Source organism: Eschrichtius robustus, chromosome 9, assembly GCF_028021215.1.
Source record: "Eschrichtius robustus isolate mEscRob2 chromosome 9, mEscRob2.pri, whole genome shotgun sequence".
Lineage (NCBI taxonomy): Eukaryota > Metazoa > Chordata > Mammalia > Artiodactyla > Eschrichtiidae > Eschrichtius > Eschrichtius robustus.
In genome coordinates, this window is record NC_090832.1 from 37,579,179 (window position 1) to 37,598,882 (window position 19,704).

Here is a 19,704-nt window from a genome sequence, read left to right on the forward strand (position 1 = left end):
CTTACGATTCTTCTCTCCTGCTGCAGAATTATGCACTCTTATAAATCTGGCTTATGTTTATTTTTTAATACTACACTAAAAACATATCTTTGAACAACATATCATGACTTTATATGTTTTTTAAAATTTCATTGCATTGAAACTGCTTGAATTCTGAAATTTGGTTGGTTTTTACTTAATATTGCATTTTCAGTATCTATATTTATGTTAATACATATAGAGAGATTTAGTTGATTAAGTTTAAGTGCAGTTGAATAGTGTACTTATGAATATACTAGAATTCACTCATCCATTTCCTAATGATGGAAATTTGTTTCCAATTTTTCAACTATTATAAATAATGTTGCAATACATACCTTGTACATAACTCTCACATATGTGCAAGAGTTTTTTGGGGAACAAGCAGTGTCTAAACGTCCCTTTGCCCCATATCCTAACCAGCACTTGGTTTGCATCACTTGGTTTGTTATCTTGTTTTGTTGTTGCTAATTTGTGTTTTCCTCATTAGTATAAATTGTAATGTATCTCAATAATGAGTATGAACTTTTTTGTATACATTTACTGGCCATTTATGTCATTAAACTTTGCATTTTCCAATGAGTAACTAGTCTTTTTCTTATTGATTTCTAAGAGTTTTTCTGTATAACGGATAATAATTCTTTATGACTTGTATATTTTAGAAAATGTACTTGCAGGATGTGAATTGACTTTAACCCTAATTTATAGTATCATTTTCTTCCCTCAGAGATTTTTCACTTAGATGAAAACTTCTTACTTTTAATTTTAATGAATGTATTTTCCTCACCTATTGAAATTATTGTATGGTTTCTCTCCTTCAATCTATTAATGTGATAAATAAAATGAAATAGATCTATGTTAAATAAAGCATTTTGCATTCCTGAGATAAATTGCCTTTGATCATGATGTAATTGTGGTTTTTCAAAATGCATTTGCTGGATTTTATTTGCTAGCATTTAGTTAGGATTTTAAAAATTAATGTAAATGATGTAAATGGGACTACAATCTCCTTTTTCTTACTCTTATTTTTGTATTCTCCCAGTCTGCCTTTATTTATCAAGCTCATATGAGCTTCATAATATAAACATTTTACAACGTGTAAAGGTTTCACATACATCAACCCATTAATTAACTTTTCCAATAGTCATAGGCTTATAATATAGCAAAGACTGAAACTCAAATGTTCTAACTCCAGACTTCCTTTTTACTGGTCCAGTAAGAAACACTACATTTGAAACAGGTCCACAAAGCACTGCAGGAGATTAATTAATTAATTAATCCGTTTTACTAGGGGTGAAAGGTCACTATTATGTGCGGCCCCCCTCCCCCACAAAAGTGAGGGCTACCATAGACGAAGACACAGAATGACCCATATGAGTATTAGTATTTTTTACTGGTCATCTCTGTTCACATAAGTGTATGACTGAAAAGAAGGTAGCTTTGATACATAGATATCTACCTCGAATTAGATGACCTCTAAGGTTCTTTCCAGTAGTGAGAGGTTAGGACATAAATCCACTAAACCACCAGTCAGGCTCTAAATTTACACTTGTCCTGCTCATATTCCATCCACTACCTCAATCTTCTACTTATTGTGCCTTCCTCTGTACACTAAATAGACTGAATATTCCACATATTCATATCTAGCCCATATCTTGGTTATCATAAATACGAACACCAGAATTTGTCTTTAGCTCCCAAGACATGAAAATCTTTCAAAGTTAGTAGCTCTAAACCTTTTTTGGCTAATAGTCTAAAAACCAGTAAATGTTATTAACCTAATCACAAGAGAAAATGGATTTTGCATAGGATCTCAGGGCATTTATAACCCTTCTGAAGACAATCCGTGAACTATTATGACTACCAAGTTAAGAACCCCTATTTGGAAAAGGGGATGCTGAAGTGATGTTGAACAGAAAATACATAGAAAGCTTTTCTTTTCCTTTAAAACAAAGTACTCTCTAAAGTGGCCCTTCCACTCTGACAGTTATATCTGTTTCTTCCCTTTTCTCACCAGACAACAAACCTGCAAGCCAAGGAAGGATGAATGACTCCCTTTACAGTTCTTCAATCTTATTCAAAGAAAACATTTGAGTAATACAAACCCATTTTCATTCTTCTCACCAGAAACTGAGTAAATAACTTTCACATACTATAAAGTCATCAACTTTTGACATTTTTTTTCTGTACAAATTTATCAATGGTATACCCAAGGTGACCTGGTAAACAAGCATTTGCATACCATATAGAAATTTTTAAAGTCTTGAGAGAGTAGGTATGTAGGTAAAACAATTTTTTAATTTGTTTTCAGGTAGAATCTACCATCGCATCATATATAAATAGATTATTAATGATAAATAGTCTACAAGATGGCAACGGTTATAAATTATTATGTGAAATGTGTTACTTATACAAAATGCAATGCAAGAATATGTATATATATATTTTGGTGGTTGGGGATAGGGTTTTGACTATGGAATTTTTGAAATATCAACCACATTTTTTGCTATAGAAAATATCAAAGTATCTATAAAGTGAGATAAACACTGAAAAAATATCTTATATCACCTCATGAACTAGCTTTTATTTTTTAATAAAATAGGTACTTCTGGGACCTCCCTGGTGGTGCAGTGGTTAAGAACCCGCCTGCCAATGCAGGGGACACAGGTTTGATCTCTGGCCTGGGGAAGATCCCACATGCCACAGAGCAACTAACCCCACGCGCCACAACTACTGAAGCCCGCATGCCTAGAGCCCGTGCTCCACAACAAGAGAAGCCACCGCAGTGAGAAGCCCTCACACCGCAACAAAGAGTAGCTCCCGCTCTTCACAACTAGAGAAAGCCTGCGTGCAGCAACAACGACCCAATGCAGCCAAAAATAAATAAATAAAATTTTAAAAAACATAAATTAATTGTTTAAAAAAATAAAATAAAATAGGTACTTCCAAGAAAAAATGTTAAAGTGTTGGGATACAAAATTAAATCCCATTCATATTTATAGAGGAAAAATAATGAATTGACATTGAAATGAGTTGTTCTTGACAAGAAGATTAATACAGAGGAAAAAAAAGAGCTAAATTCTTTGCAAACAATTGAAGTATTACAAACTTAATGGATGTTCTAAACATAAAGTCCAACTTTTCTAACTACTTAAATTTTTCTCAAATTGTTTTATAAACAAAGTACTCCTAGATGCTACCCGATACCTGTGATTGCTCACACTACCTAATTTGAAAATATTTTAAATTTAGTAAACACTACTGGTCTTTAAATCACTTTTATCCAGAGGTGTTACATGGCAAGACAACTGAAAAACCTGTCATGATACAAATGCATAAGGTTTATATTCTTCTAAAATTTACACAACCCACACATGGAACAAATCTATTTTAAAGATAAATACTTGAGGTTTTCTCATAAATAATTTAAAAAATCGATATTTTATTACCTCCAACTGAAATATTACTGGTTCTATGATGAATAATAGAATGTAATTAGAGGAAACACTTCAGGACTCTGAAATAAACAAATGAAGGTTCATATAGGAGAGAGGGGGAACTCAGTTACTCAGCATAAAATCAACAAAGCAAATCTTTGTTTAAGTAATTACTTTATCAGTGTACCCTTACTAAAAACAAAGAAAAGGACAACCACAATCAAAATAAAACAGCCATCGTACAGTTAAGCAATGACCCCAGGGCCTTTCCCATTAAAGGTAGAGGAAGTGGAACTGACACCCAAAGAGAATACTGTTACAAAAACAAGAATTAGGAGTAAGAGATGAGTGTAATAAAATAAGAATTAATTGAGGAAGCAAAGGACAGTCATTCAAAACAATGCAAAACCATAAGGACAAGAACTAAATAGAGTTATGAAATAATCATAACTTCCTCTCAGAACTTACTGGTGGACCAGTGAGACCTTCGCCATCTGTGGGAAGGGGAGGGTGGGAGTTCCTATTTGTTTTAAGTAATGACGTAAGCAAACTGGTGAGCATAAAATGAGGAAAGACTAAGAACGGCAAATTGCAAAAAAGTAGGTAGCAGAAAATAGCTCAACTTCTTTGATAAATTGATTCTGACAATCAGTAAAATAACAACTATGGACACCTATTCAAAAGATGTTTTCATATTTTTCGGTCAGTGATTTTCTACATGGTGTCTCTGGAACCAAACAATTAAAACCAAACAAACAAACCCATTGCAGACAGGCAAAATGCAAGAGGCAATCAAGCTGAACAGAGGTTGATCATACACTGCTTGAAAGATAAAGACGGCAGCTGGTCCAGCGTTATACAACGTGGACCTCTGAACATTAAAGGCTGCAAGGACTGGCAGGACATTCTACTAGACCAAAGGCAAGGCACTCTCTGCACCTTTTAAAACCAAAAGCCCAATAAGTGCTAGGAGACAGAACCATTTCCACACTAGTGCAGACCACTGTCATCTCTGCCCTGGACTGCTGCAGACGCCTCCTAACCCATTTCCCTGCTTCTCTTCCTGCCACCTCACCCCCCAAACACAGTTTATTCTCCACACTGAAGCCAGACTCTTTTCGGAGCATTAATTATCATTTGACAGCTCTACTAAACTTTCCAATGACTTCTTATTACAGTTGGAATAAAGCACCAGTTCCACAGAGGGGCATCACAGCTGTACGTGATCTGACCCACATCTCCCTCGATAAGCCATCTCTGACCAGGCTCCCTCTGTTCCCTGTTCTTGAGACACAGCACGCCCGTGGGTCTGGCTTTGCAGAGGGATGCTCTGTCCAGCTGCCTGTGGTGCTCTGCTCTGTACTGAAGCCTCTGTTCCAGACTCTGGCTCACCATCCAGCTCTCACCTCTCTACCTGTATTTGCCATACTGTCCTTCCCAACCCCTCTCTCTAGCCAGGGTGACTTGCACGCCCTCCCTCTTTATTTCCACAAATGTAATTTTGCGTGTGTACGTGTGCTTGCTCACCCCACCTCACTTGGAGACACGCCCCACCCCTAACTCCCTTCTACTCTCCCTGTGCAACAACCACCACTTTTTAGATACTAGCCAAGTTCCAACTTTTTCTACTCCGATAAACACAGCTTTCTCTTCCTAGAACCACTTAAGTCAACAATCAGCATCACACAATGTAATTATAAACTTGCCCTAATATTTGCTGGACAGCTTACTTTTCACCTATTGAATTTCTAAACTCGCTGAGGATGGATCATAGACTACCCTGTCTCTTCTCATAGTGATCAGCATAGCTCTAAACAAATATTTTGTGCTCAGTAAATGTTTTTAAGAGAATAAGAATGCTCTAGTTCCCCCTCCCCTTTGATTCCCTTAAACCTACTGAGTGCTAGAGAACAGATCTTCTACAGTGTGACTACAGTGAAAGAAAGGAAAGTCTTGTCCACTTGAAAAGATTTCTCTACGTAAAGGTCTCTGCAACTCACCAATTATCTAGTAGAACTTTTTTTGTCGTGTGTTTTTCCAGAAGTGGTGATGAGATGATTAATAGTAATTCTTCCATCTTGTCTCAGCTACAGTCTTATGATCAGAAGCAGACACTTTATATCTGACTGTGCAGGGTTAAGGGTAGGGTTATGGTCCCACATCAGCGTCCTTAACCAGCCTGTGATGAGACCGCCTGCTTTACCTTGACCTCATTAGCACCCTGAGCAAACCAACAAGGTTTTGTCCAATCCATCTAGATTATTAACAAGCCAAAAGAATCCAAAAGTTCCAGTGATTTTTTTAACATCAGAATCTTAATTTTATTGTATTAATTAATGATACAAAACATCTTATCATCACTAATAGAATTAATAATAATTGCAAAAGCAATGTGTTAGAACCAGCTTTCTTATTTTTAAAAATCTTTGTTCAGCATTTAGTGACACTGGGTCTCTAAGGTCTATGTTCAATTTATTTTGATATACTGCTTGAAAAAGCACCACACACAGACACAGAGAGGCAAAAAAAAAAAAAAAAACCTGTTGCCTGGGCTTACTAAATCATTATACTTATTTTTACACCTCATCTACCAAGTATTCAAAGATTGCTGATGAAATTCAGCTAGTAGATGTACATCTTCCCTAATGTCAATCAGCTATTCTTGCAGCTAATCATAAAGTGCTATTTTTTAAACAAGTGGGTCAAAACTCTCTGAAGCAATTCATTTGGGTAATTTTCAAGCAAGACTGAAAATTCTATTTCCAAATTTTATAAGTTTGTAGTGATTTTTAAAGAGAAAAGCATATCTGGACAAACAGTATTTTTCAGAAATCCTAAAAACTGAAAAAAAAAAAAAAAAAGAAGCAAACTCTTGGGAAAAGAATTACTATTGTTTCAAATGTTTTCTTTTCAAGCATTCCTCTAAACTCTCCCTTTATCCTAAAGGTGAAGCCCTCAGTGACTCACAAAGTGACATATTAAAAACTAACAACAGAAAAAAGGTAAGCTCAAGGGACATCTATTTTAGGTTGATTCAAACTAAACCTGGAATACATGAATTTACCTGAATGACTATACTTAGATTTTTACAAATCAAGATCAGCAAATAATCTTCTTGTAACACACAAATAAACTTGAGACGTTCACACACACACACACACACACACACACACACACACACAGTTTTAACATAAAGCACCAGCACACTGAACACAGAATATTTCTTTTATTTTTAGGAGCCTATTATTTTCAAAATGTTTCTTTCACAAACAGACAATCTTGAGGAGGAAAAATGGTAATATAAGAAAAAAAACACTAAAGTTAATAGTAAGACTAGTTAAAAGTAGGATTAAATTAGAACTCTTGGGATTGCACCTATCATTTCCCACCAAGGGCATCTCTAGCAGAAGAATATACCCCCCCTACTCTCTATAGAACTAATGAAAGAAACTCACTTTCCCTACCGAGGTCATATGCTCATACAAACATGGTACACTAAGATCTAGCCATATCAAAGTCATTTCTGATTTGACCCAACAGCTCTACTTAGACATAAACTAATAATAAACTAAACTGTAAACATTAGGAAAAATGGCATTATCAAAGGAAACAAAACACTAGTGAAATACTATGACCAATTGTTTTATTTTACCTGCTGTTTTAAATTGTTAAGCAACCAGAGGAAAAAGCTGCGGTGATTTAACTTGCCTCTTACATCTTGGAGATTCAGGAACACTGAATATGTCCAATAATCAAGTGAGGAAATAAGGCAAGAATCAACACCACAAAAAGGGAAGTAATTTGCTAGGTAGCCTATAATTAGCCTCTGAATCTTACAGTAGAGAATATCATTGAGGCAAACAGCTTAGGAAGATTTTAAAAGGGATCAGTCATTCACATGAATGCATAAGCGCAAAATTTAGTTACGTCAGCTGGGGGAAAAGAAAAAGGCCCATCATAAAAGCAATACACCTCCTTTGTTTCAGGGTGCACATATCCTCAACCAGGAAGAGATTTCTGAGCACAACATGTTTGGTTCTGGAAACATAAGGCTTACCTATTTGAGAGGACGTTAATCAAATGATAAAATCAGCCAAATTGGAATATCATAAACAATAAAAAACCAACAGTGGGTCAATTTAACAAAGGTTAACTAGGGTGGTTAATGCTTAGGTATCATTAAATATAATATAATTTCTGTATAGAATATCCCTGGACTACAAAAACTATCTGTTACACCAACTCTCTTTATTCAGCAAGGTATTGAATCTTTTCAAATAATATTTTAACCTCTAATGAAGCTAAAGTTTTGATATAATGGAAATTACATTACGTAGAATAATTTTAAGTGGTGTTAATAATTAGAAGCTGACCCTGATCTCAAGATATTTCAGTTACAGTGGAATTATCTAAAATATTTAATTTTAAAAGGGAACAACTTTTATGTAAGCTTTACTTAAAACTAAATGAAGCTTTACTGTTAAATTATTCAAGGATAAAGCCCAAAAAGACCCACAACACCAAAGTATAAAATCAATATAATGATATGAATAGGAAAAATGTAATTAAATGATTGAAAAGACATGAAATTTAAAAAAAAAAAAAACAAATTAAAATTCAGGCTCAAAACCTAAATTCACAACATTCCTGATTTTTGTCTGAAGTAGTGTGGTGGATTACAAATATGGCCCCAAATTCTTTTACATGTTCACAAAAAAAGCTGGGGTCTAAGTCTCTTCCCCTTGAATCTAGGCAGCCTATGAAAGCACCTCCTTTGCCCAGGTGATGCTGAGTGACTTCCAAAGTTAAGACAGAAAAGATCATGCAGCTTCCACCTGGCTTACTTGAGACTCTTGTCCCAGGGGAAGCCAGCCTCCATGTAAGAAGCCCACTTCCCTGAGACTAGCTTGCTGTCAAGGCCACATGTAGGCACTTCTGTACACAGCCGCAGCTGAGCATCCTGACAAAGGCCAGCCAGCATCAGCTGACAGCCAAGTGAGCAAGCTGACATCTGACTACAACTGCATGAGAAGCCCCAAGTGTGAACTGACCAGCTGAGCCCTTCCCAAATTCCTGACCCACATGCCATGATCAAAAAAAAAAAAAAAAAAAAAAAATGGTTGTCTTAAGTCCCCAGGGTCCGGAGGAATTTGTTAAGCAGAAGACATAGTAACCAGAAAAGGTTTTATAATTAAAGAAGCATCTCAGTGATAGGTGGGATGCCAGGATAAAGACTCAGGCCATAGCATTCTGTTGCATTAAAATTTTAAATCTATTGTGAAATAAGATATCAAAAATTCAGGTTCAAAATCTTACCTTATTTTTCCTACCAACCTAAACTTACTATAATTTACTATCAATCATTCACTCAGTCTTTTAACAAATACTTATTGAGCACCTATTCTATTCTGGGCTCCATGCTAAATGCTAGTTATAAAAGCAGCTCAAATAATAGTGGGGAAGGGGAGATAATTAATCAAACATCAAATAATCACACAAACATATAATTACAAAAGGGGATAAAGATACAATGGCTGCAGAGTAAAAAGGACTCTAAAAGCATAAACGGCAGGACTGATTCAGTCTGGAGACCCAAGGATGGCTGACATCTGAAAGAAGAGGAAAATTAACAGAGGGAAGGCTACACGCCTGACACACGTCTGATGTAGAGCTGGAGGGACAGAGAAGAGACTGAAGAGAGCAGAGGCCAAACCTCATCAACAGTGTTATGAACTGGAATCTTTCTGTACAGCAATGGGAAGGTCTTGTAGGTGTTTAAGCAAGATAATGAAATGTTGAGATTTTCATTTTAAATACCATCTTGGCTATCTATTCTCATACTCTGTATATTGACAACTAGCCTCTGATTTATTATTTATAGACTAACTACATAAGTCCACTACACAAATACTCATTTCATGTGTACAATATGCCAACCAAGAGCTAAGAAATCAATCAAAAAAAAAAATGAATAAGGTTTCTCCATGCATCAAGCTCTACAGTCTAATGGGAGCATAGAGCAGGAAACAGGTGATTTAAATATAGTGAAATGAGAAGAATCTTATAGTGAGTCAAAGAGTTGTCACAGAATATAGGAAGGATGCTTAATCCAGATATAGGGGGGCAAGAAGGATTCTCAAAGGAAGAAATGTCTAAGCTAAGATAGAAGAATGAATCAGTGTGAAAGAGGCAAACAGAGTTGGGGGAGTGTGGGAAAAAAAGTAGACCCCCCCCCCAAGGCAGAACCTAATGGCACTAAACTAAAGGATCATAATTAAGAGTGTCATAGAGTGCTCAAGGAATGAAAAGAAGTTTAATATGGCTATAGGCTTAGGGGGGTACTTGATGAGAAACAAAGTTAAGAGTGGTAAACAGGAGTTAGATCACTCAGGCACATGTAAATCATGTTTAGATTCTATTCTACAAGCAACAGGCAGACTGAAAGGCAAAGAAGGGTAATGCTAAGACCAGTCGTGCATTTTATAAGACAATGCTGACTGTAGTGTGAAGGACAGACTGGAAATGGTCAAGATTGGAGCACTAGGACCAAGCAGGAAGCTGTGGTTGGAATCCAGGAGAGAAATGGTGGAGGCCTGAGCAAATGCCAGCAGAAATGAAGAAAAGTAGAGTAGAGAAAATATAAAAATAATTTCAGGAGGTAGAACTGAAAGAACTTGGTGATTAATTAGATCTGGGGGGTGAGGGAGAGGAAGAATTCAGGGACGATGCCCAAGTTTCTGGCTTGGGTATAACTGATGGAAACACAGAAGCCCAAAGGAAGGGCAAAGCTTTAGGGGTGTGGGAAGGAAGAGGAGGAAAGGAGATTTCATCCTGAGAGGTTTAAGGTGGCTGTGGGTAGTACAGGCAGGTGGCAATGTCGAGGAGACGAACAGCTACCTGGTACTGCAGGTGAGAAGAGTCATCCGGGCTAGAGACAAAGATTTGGAAGTCAAGAGCATATAGGTGTTACCTAAAACCATGGGAGTGGATGACATGGCCCCACGACTAGTACACAGTGTGAGGAGAGGAGAGAGAGGGTTTAATATAGGACCATGTAGACACCAACATTAACAGATGGTAACATAAGAAAAAGCTCAAACGGAAACAAAAGGAATGGCCAAGAGAATTAGGAAGAAAACGGGAGAGTGTGCTGCCATTAAAACTTAATAGTAAGTCAAATCATAGCTCCTCTAAACTAAACTCCTCTTGATTTTTGTACATGAAGATGAGGCTGACTTTGGTAGAAATCTTTCTCTGGATCTAAATCTGGGCAAGAGAATTCCACTTCCTCAAAACATGTAATTAAGTTTCTTCTTGGACTGGAAGACTTGTGATTTTGTACAATACAAACTTAAAAGAAAAATGAAATAAATATATATTTAACCTATAAATAAGACAATAAATGCAAAGACTGTAAAAAGACCTTGGGTTTTAGAGCCAAACGGACCTGAATTGAAATCTCACCTTTGCCATTTCCTAGCTGTGTGATTTAGGGCGAGTTATTTAATCTCTCTAACCTTGAGTTTCCTCACATAACATTCTACTACCTACAGTACAGAAATTGAACTGTTCCTGTTTTCTTCAACCCATTCTAATCAGAAAGCCACCCCCACCAGTGCCAATGAAAACAGCACTGTTCACACTTACAAATAATCTCCTTGTTGGGAAATCCAATGGTCAATTTTAATCTTTATCCTGCTGAAACTATCGGAAGCATTAGACAAAAATGATGACTCTTTCCTTTTTAAAACATCACCTTTGTGTGGCCTTTGGGTAACCACTCTGCCTTGGTTTTCTTCTTGCCTATCTGGCCCTCTCCCTTTCAGACTTTTTGCTGGTTCTTTCATACGTCCCAGACTCTATATCTGCAAACACTGGTATGCCCAGACTCAGTCCTCAATCCTTCCCTATCAACTATCACGCCCCAGGTGACCTCATCTGGTCTCATGGCTTTAAATATCATCTATATGTCAAAAATGTTCAAATTTACATCTTCTGTTAAGATCGCTCTGCTGAATGCCACACACCAACTGCCTATTCAACATCCTTTTATGAATGTCTAAATACCTTTTCAAACTTAGCATGAACTCCTGATTCTCCTTAAAACTAGTCCTCCTACAGTATTCCTCACCTTATTAAATGACAAACCCATTCTTCTAATTGCTTGGGCTCAAAACCTGAGTCATCCTGGACTCTTTTTTTCTCTCATCCCACACCCAATCATCAGCACATTCTGTCAGCTCTATTGTCACAATATATTCAAAATTCCACCAGTGCAAACCAAATTAACCTCTATCACCCTAGTCTGAACGGTCACACCTCCCCTCTGGCTTACTGCCATAGTCTTCTAACTGGTCTTTTTACTTCCATTCTTGACTCGCATAGTATATTCTCCACAGAGAGCCAGAGTACTTTCTCATAAAGGTAAAGTCATATCTGATTAGCTCAAAACCATCTTACAGCTTCCGATCTCATTCAGAGGAAACGCAAATTCTCTATGGCCTTAAAGCCCTTTCCGATCAGCTTTTCCCACTCTTCCTGCTGGTTTCTTCTTATCGCTCACCACCTCATTCCCTATGCTTCAGCCGCATGGATCTTTTTGCCATTCCTGGAACCCCCCCAAGTATGCTCCTGTCTCTGGAACTTTATACTTGCTGTTCCCTTAGATATCCTCATGGTTTGCTCTCTCACGGCCCTCAGAAAGATCTCTGCTCAAAAGTCACCTTGTAAAATAAACCCTCCCTGACAACTCCTAAAAACACTATAAATATATAAAGAAAAACCTCCTCCCCAATATTTCTTATCACCCTTCCCTTGTTTTTCTTTCTCTATAGCCCTTATTATCTCCTAATATACTAAATAATTTACTTATTTTATTATCAATCTCTCCCCAGCCTAGTATATAAACTCCATGAAGTAAGGGGCTTTATCTGTTACTGTTCTCTGTATCCCCAACACCTCCAACAGTGTCTCATATGTAATAAGTATTTAATATGTAAGGGAATTAAAATTAAATAATAAAACATGTGTAAAAATGCTTGGAATATAGATGCTCAATTAATGGTTGTTATTATTTGCGGAAACTCAAGTGTAATTACCCAAAACTGATAGGGCAAATAGTACTGATAACATTGAAAGAGAATATTATTCTAGGAATTAATTGTCCTGCAGACACTGAATTTTTGTTTTAAGACAGAACTTGATTTGGGAAGGTTCATTTCGTTTATCACATAAAACCCTTCTGACACAGTGAATTTGAACAAAAAAACCCAATTCTTTGAAAGTATCATAACTTTAAAGATTTGCCACATTGTCAAGGATGATCCAAAACAAACTTAGCAAAATTATGTTTTCTTTTAAGCAAAGGTAATAAATATTTTGAAAGAAGCAAAGTATTAACTAATTTCTATTTATCACAATTACAAAGAACTCTGAGAAATGTTTATTAAGAAAAAATTAATGAGTGGATTTATTACTTTGAAATAAACATAATAGGAGGAATAGTAATATGCTTACTAAAAGGTTAACTGGTATTCCAGAATCGGCTTAAGAAAATCCTCCCAGAAAGGCAGCAGAAGAGGGGAGACCCACAGCTGTCTGAGATCTTAAAGGAAAGCTTATTTATGCTTGGAAGACAAAGCTTGGAAGAAACACTGCCAACTAGTCTCTAAGATGGCTCCTTGGGGGCATTTAATACATTTATAGATTATCTCATGGTCCTTGACACACAGGTACTCAATAAATGTTTGTTAAATGTGTAAATGGTACATTAACAAATGAAAAAGTTAATTATAAGAAATTATGACTCAAGTATCTGTCTACATCCCCATCACAAACTCTTAACTAAAAGCTGGGAGCTGAAGTCCTAACGTTCTCCTTTTGCCATCTCTCACATGAGGAGTAAGGAAGAGCCTTCAAGTGTAAAAGCTGAGCTCTATCTACTCTAGGAGAAAAAAAAAAAAAATCACTACTGTAAAGGTTTCAGTTGACGCCCGAGGTAAGTAGTACTAGTCATGTTATTTGAGATCTTGTAGGCAGTGGAGCACAATGCAGGGTTTCTCCACGTGGTGTCGTCATCTCCAGATGCTGGAAGCGACGGGAAGGAAGACACCCAGGCAGTGCCTGGACCAGGTCCTGCTGGCCCAGAGATGAACCCTTGATAGGGGATTGATTCCTCCGCAGAAATCAAGTACTACTTAAAATCAAATTTTGAAAAGTAAGAGAAAAAAGAAATTACTAAAGAGAAATGAAGAAATTATTAAAAGAGATATCAGTAAAGAGTCAGAAGAGGAAAATAAGTAAGTGCATGAGTCAGGAAGGTATAAAAGCAAATGTTACCACAGCCCCGCAGTACACACACACACACACACACACACTCATTCTGTACACAAAAAAATAAGCTTACATATGCCTGAATTCTCACTTTTCAAATTCTCAGAGTGATTTAACAGAGGTCAGTCTCTTTTATTCTTCACATTTTTAAGACTACCAAAATCACACCTGGCATGATAGGATCTGTAAATTACCTGTGTGAAGATGGCTGCATGCAAACTCCATATTGAACGGGACAGATTCTAAAAATATCCAGGTTGTTTTAAGGTTTAAAGGGAAAAAGTAGGTTACACTTTTACCCATAAAAGTCTGGATGACTCAGAGTTTAATAATAGGATACAGAAGCTTTCATCCCTAGGTCACTGATTCGAGGGTGACTATGGTAGACAGTCATTCTAGGACACTACCATCTAGCAGCTGTTTTGTTCACAAACTGCAGAAGAAATGTGTTGCTTGTCTCTATTAATACTCATTTGACAGGTGTGTACATTCCAAGTCATATGCATCTGCCAATCGCGAGCACTTTGAAGCAGAGTGATGAAAGCTGCAACAGCTGTTACCTTTAGAAAGCCCTTAGCATGCCCAATTCTCTTCTTTCTTTATGTAAAGTACTAAATATTAATATTTCACATAACATATTTTACTGTCTCAAACCAAAATCATAAAAGAAAGATACCTGTGGAGGATTTTTGAAATGAGTGCGATATCATTCTATGAAACAAGGAAAGCAACAATCTTTCCTCCTAGAAAATGTGGTAAAGGCCAAACCAGCTGAGGTCAGTACTCAGAATGGCCCAGCGACCTGCAGGAGACTGCAGACATCCCTGGGATTGTGTGCTCTAAGCCATGGTCATACATGCACACATAGGTTACTAGGAAACATACTTCTAAAGTTTATGTACCAAAGATTTATGTACCCAGGCAACACAAACCAGTTAAACTCCCACTATCTCCATCATGGTACTCTAGAGCCTTTAAGTAACTCCCCTATGTTAAGTGCCAAAGATTATAATGTATCAGTTCAATCCTTCACCATGGCAACTGGAAACTGGATGGTACCTATCGGCCAGTAAAGTCATTCCACTAAGAAGCATTCTCCAACAGCCCCAGTCACAGTGATAACTGAAGAAGAATTATGTTTTGAAAAACTAAAACTATTATTTTTAAACCACAGTATGGAGGTATTTAAGTCACCACCCTATGTCTGCACTGAAATAATGAAGACACCTATCTATCAGCCTTTGCCACATATTCAGTCCACGGCACTAATGGAAATAAGATTATCATCTAAAAACCTGCATTCCTGTCTTCCAACTTTGTACCTTCTTTCAAAGAACTCAGCATCTCCTTTTAGAAGAATATTAATTTAACCAGGCAATATTCCAACTCACATTTAGTATGCATTTTTAATGTTTGCATAAAATGCTTAATAGGGACTCTGCTTTGTTTTCTTAAATGATGTTAAATAATACACTATTTGGCACAGATCCAAAAGATGATGAAAAAAGTCACTAATAACTTTTTATTTCAAATATATCATTTTACTTTAAAAGGTCTTAAAGAGTCTTGCACGTTCAAGCTTGACAGATTTACTTCTGTCAAAACCAAGAAGCCTTATAAAATGAGAAAGAGGGCACTCTCTATGCCCTTTGACCTGGTTCAGTAATGCAACAAAACAACTCTGCAGTTTGATTTTGTTTTGCTTTAGAATTGGTGTGTCATTACAGATCATGGTCTGCAATCCCATTTCATTGATGAGGAAATTAAGACACAGAGAGGTTAAGTGATGTGGAAACACAGCCTCTTTAAGTAGAAGGGACCTTATCATTAACACAGATCAGAATTATAACCACAGGCCTAGTTTTATGCAAGTGAAAGAAATGCCATTTTTGTATAAGCTAAAAGTTTGTTTTAAAACTCTTTAATTCTAAGTTTAATAACAAACTTAGCAAACCTATTATTTTTGTCTACTTTAAGTCTTTGTCTTTTGTCTTAAACATCAAGAATCTCAGAGTAGAATTCAGTGCTCAAGCAGATCACCTCCTTCTAGCCGTGGTTTCTGGGGGCAGTTTCATCACCTCTTTGTCGCTCAGCTCTTCATAAACTCAATAACTAATTAGTTGAGCATCTGTTATGTGTCAGACAACATTCTAGGTGCCAAAGCCACAGTAGGGAACAAATCATGTGAAAACTCCTGTCTTCATGGAAATCAACTGCATAAGTACAAGACAGAGTATTTTTATCACTATGGAGAAAATAAATAGCTGGAAAGGAGATCTAGAGTGTTGGGTGAGGCTCAACTTTGGGTGACCACCAAAAAGGTGGTCAGTGAAGGTCACACAGGCGACATCTGCATACAGACCTGAAAGGGAGAAGGGGAAGGAGTAAGCAAGGGAATGGGGGGTGGGGGGGGACTCCAAGGGGATAGTCCAGGCACAAGGAACAACACACACAAAGCCCTGAAGTGGAAGCATGCCTGGCCTGCAAGATTCATCTTTTTGTTGTTGTTTATTATTTCAAATAAAGTATATTTTTTCTTTATTAAAAGTTCTGTCAAATACTTTAGAAGAAGGTCAGGAACATACATACAATCCTAAATACTGCCGATAGCCTTCAGATACTACGTTACTTCAGAGGAGCTTTTCGCAGTTGTGCACGGCAATGATTCTTCACTCACCTTGCCACCCTCCCACTCCCCACCCCCATTCCTTCTCTTTCTCCACTGGAGATCAAAACACTGACTTCCTAAAACTAACTTATGGAGGCAAAAAAAATTTTGCTTTGGGGAAAGGACCCACCTTAAGGGAATCAAACTGCAGAGTACCCCAACCTATAATGACCACCTCTCTTGAACTCCCAGCCCTTAAGAGTAAGTGCTACATGATATTGTTACTCTGTTTACATCTTATTATATGCTACCTTGTTCTTGTGTAAACATCTTGTATACACACAAGGGGACTTCCTTGGAGCAGGGCCCATACCTTGGGAATGTCTGAATCCCACCACAGGGCTTTGCACATGGATGGCACCGGTATCTGTTGGGCTGTTTGACAGTGATGTCATAGAAACCGACACAATGAACAGCAGGCTTTCCTCCTTTTTCAAGTATCTGTCTGCCGATAAAGCATGAAAGAGACATCACAGTCTCTCACAGGCGTTTGGATAACCTCAGCCATCTTGGCCAAGTCACTGTTTGTGTAGCATTCCATTCTGTCTAAATTCCCCTTTGCGTTTGCCGTTGGGCACGTTACACACTTTCAGTCTAGACACAAGCATGGATTAGCCACAATACACAGAGGAACTGCACCGTGTGAAATCCTCTTCAGTTCGCTTCAGCCAATGTTATTAAACACTATTACGGGAAAGGATACCAACATGAAACTACCAGACACAGGGGCTGTAAAACCCTGTCCATACAGTCTAGCCAGACAAACAGACACATCTGGAACAACTTCAGTGCATGCAAGACATGCAGAAGTATTTTGAAAGTATACAAGCAGTGGCCTGGAGGTGAGGTAAGGCTTCACGGAAAAGTTGGCACCTGAACAGCCAGAGTTTTGAAAGATGAATAGGCGTAGGACAATCAGACACGGGATCAAAGGGCATTCCGGATTGTGCAAAACACTGGCAGAAACATAACAGACTGAAAACTGCTGGAAGGACGCATTCACCACCAGGGAAGGAAAGCCGGTCTACTGCACTCTTAAACTTTCCAAGAAAGAAAACAAGTTTTCAAATAAGGAGCTGAGGAGGAAAGTTTCACCAGCACTTGTTTTGTTAAGCCTCTTAGCCTTGCTTTGCTTTGTTTTGCTCTTTCTGTTTTGTTCCCTCTCAGAGAAATAAAGCACCCTGCTGGCATAAAACTTCAGTGAGAAAAAGTACTTCAACTTTACTAAGGAAAAAGAAACTGAAAAGCGGACCAGGGCCAAGGAATAAATAAATTAATAACACTTTTTCTGGATTATTTAAATGGAGCAAAATTTCAAATTCGGTATCATTCATTGCAACTCTTCTCTCCACCAACTCAATACATATTTATTTTATACCCACTATTTGTTAGTTTCTGGGATACCAGGCCTCTGAGGCACTCTCATTGCCCTCCTCTTTGAGCAAGCTCCTTGCTTGCAATCTAATAAAAGAAATAGCAGAAGGCAATTCACTTGTACCCTGTTCCTTCTATGGTTGCCAATCAAAGCTCAAAGCTCAAGCAGAGTTAAATTCCAGTCAAGTTAACCAGCGAAGACAAACACACTTAAACCAACAACCGAGATGTAAGAAACTGATAGAGGTCCTCCATAAGGGTGTTCATCACCTCTTCCTGTGAGCAGGGAGCTGGCGAGCTGGACTTCCTGGCCAGTGATTTGGAAAGCTGAATGGAGGACAGGGGAGGGACAGAGGGGCTGAGGTTACCTGGGAGCTCAGGTAGACTTTGAGGCACTCCTCGCACACGGCCTTCTTGCAGCAGGGCAAGGGCTTGATGGGCTTGTCTTCCAGGCACACCCGGCACATCAGCACCATGAGGGGCGCATAGGGATCCCCAACCCCACCCAGGCCAGAGTAGGGTGGAGCTCCCAGCAGGCTGGGCACGGAGAACGGCTCGGGCGCCAGGTAGAACTCCAGCTCGATGCTGCCGCCGTCGGGGGACAGGGGGTCCGCTGGGAGCGACAGCCGGGGGCTGGGGAAGGAGGAGGGGGTGCTGGGAGGGTTGGTCACCGGCGGAGCCCGGGGTGGCGACGCGGGCAGCGAGAGCCGCTCCGCCGAGGGGGCCTCGGGCAGGTCGTTCTCCACGCAGAACACAGAGCAGAAGACTTGTCTCTTGGCGGGGGGCGGGCGCCGCTGGCCCAGCACGTCCAGGACCAGTCCGGCTGGGGCCCCGACGCAGGTCCGGGGCTCCGGCTGCTCGCCGGGGGGCGCCTCCTGCTGTTCATCCCCTCTCTCCTTTCGGTCCCCCGCTTCCTCCTCCTTCCTTGCCAGCTGCTGTTGCAAAGCCTGGGGGTTGAGGGGCCCGGTGTAGGCCAGTCCTGCGGGCTGCGCCGGTGCCTGGTTCTTCTTCCAGCTCGGGGCCCCCCGGCTCCTCGCGGGCTCCGGGACGCTCGTGTGCGCGCAGCCCGAGTCGCTTCCGCAGCTGCCGCCGCTCGGCTCGGCGGAGGAGGCGCGCGGCCCGGGCGCCCCGGTGCTGTCCCCCGGCGGCCTCGGGGGCTCGGGGTGGCCCGTGGCGCCGCCAGGGGGGGTCCGCGCCTCCAGGGGCCCGCCGCTGCCACTCACCGTGCTCTGCTCCTCGCCCATCGCCGCCCGCGGCCGAAGCCGCCGCCGCCCATCCAGCCGCCGGGACCCCCACCCGGCGCCGGCGGGCAGCGGGGGCAGCGGCTCGGCTAGACTCGCGGCTCCGCTTCTGCTTCCGGGTCCCTCCTCCGGGGCTGGGACGCCCCGAGCTCCTTCGGGGGAGCCCGTGCTCCCGGGCGGCGGCGCGCGGGGAGCCCGGCCCGGCCCGCTGCTCCTCCTCCTCCTCCTCCTGGTCCTCCCGCGCGGCCGGGCACCGCCTCGGGGGCGCCGAGGGCCGCTCGCTCGGGCCGCCGGTGCGCCCGCCCCACATGCAGGTCGGGGCGGCGCCGCGGCCCCCGGGAGCCCCTGGAGGGACAGAAGGGTCCGGAGGGAGGAGGCCGTCAGTCCCGCGCCATCGCCGGTCCCCGCTGGGGGCCGGGCGGCCGGAGGGCGGTGGTCAAAGGGTCGAGGGGCCTGTGGCGCCGCCGCGGCGCGCACCAGGAGGGGCAGCCGGAGCGCGAGCCAGCCGCCGCGGCCCCTGGGGGAGAGGCCGGAGCGCGCCACCTCCCGCTCCCGCTCCTCGTGCTTCACCTAGCGCCCTCCTCACCGCCCCTCACCCCACCCCTTTGGCACACACCTCCCCACACGTACACAC

General features: G+C 40.5%; 1 protein-coding gene across 1 annotated transcript in view; it reads right to left on the minus strand.

Moving 5' to 3' along the window:
- Positions 1-19,154, minus strand: part of RNF217 (ring finger protein 217) — a 125,644-nt gene extending 106,490 nt beyond the window's left edge. The window contains exon 1 of the mRNA XM_068551160.1: positions 18,198-19,154. Coding sequence (XP_068407261.1) covers positions 18,198-19,073 — 876 coding nt within the window. The 5' untranslated portion in view covers positions 19,074-19,154. The remainder of the gene's footprint in view (positions 1-18,197) is intronic.
- Positions 19,155-19,704: the final 550 nt, after the last annotated feature.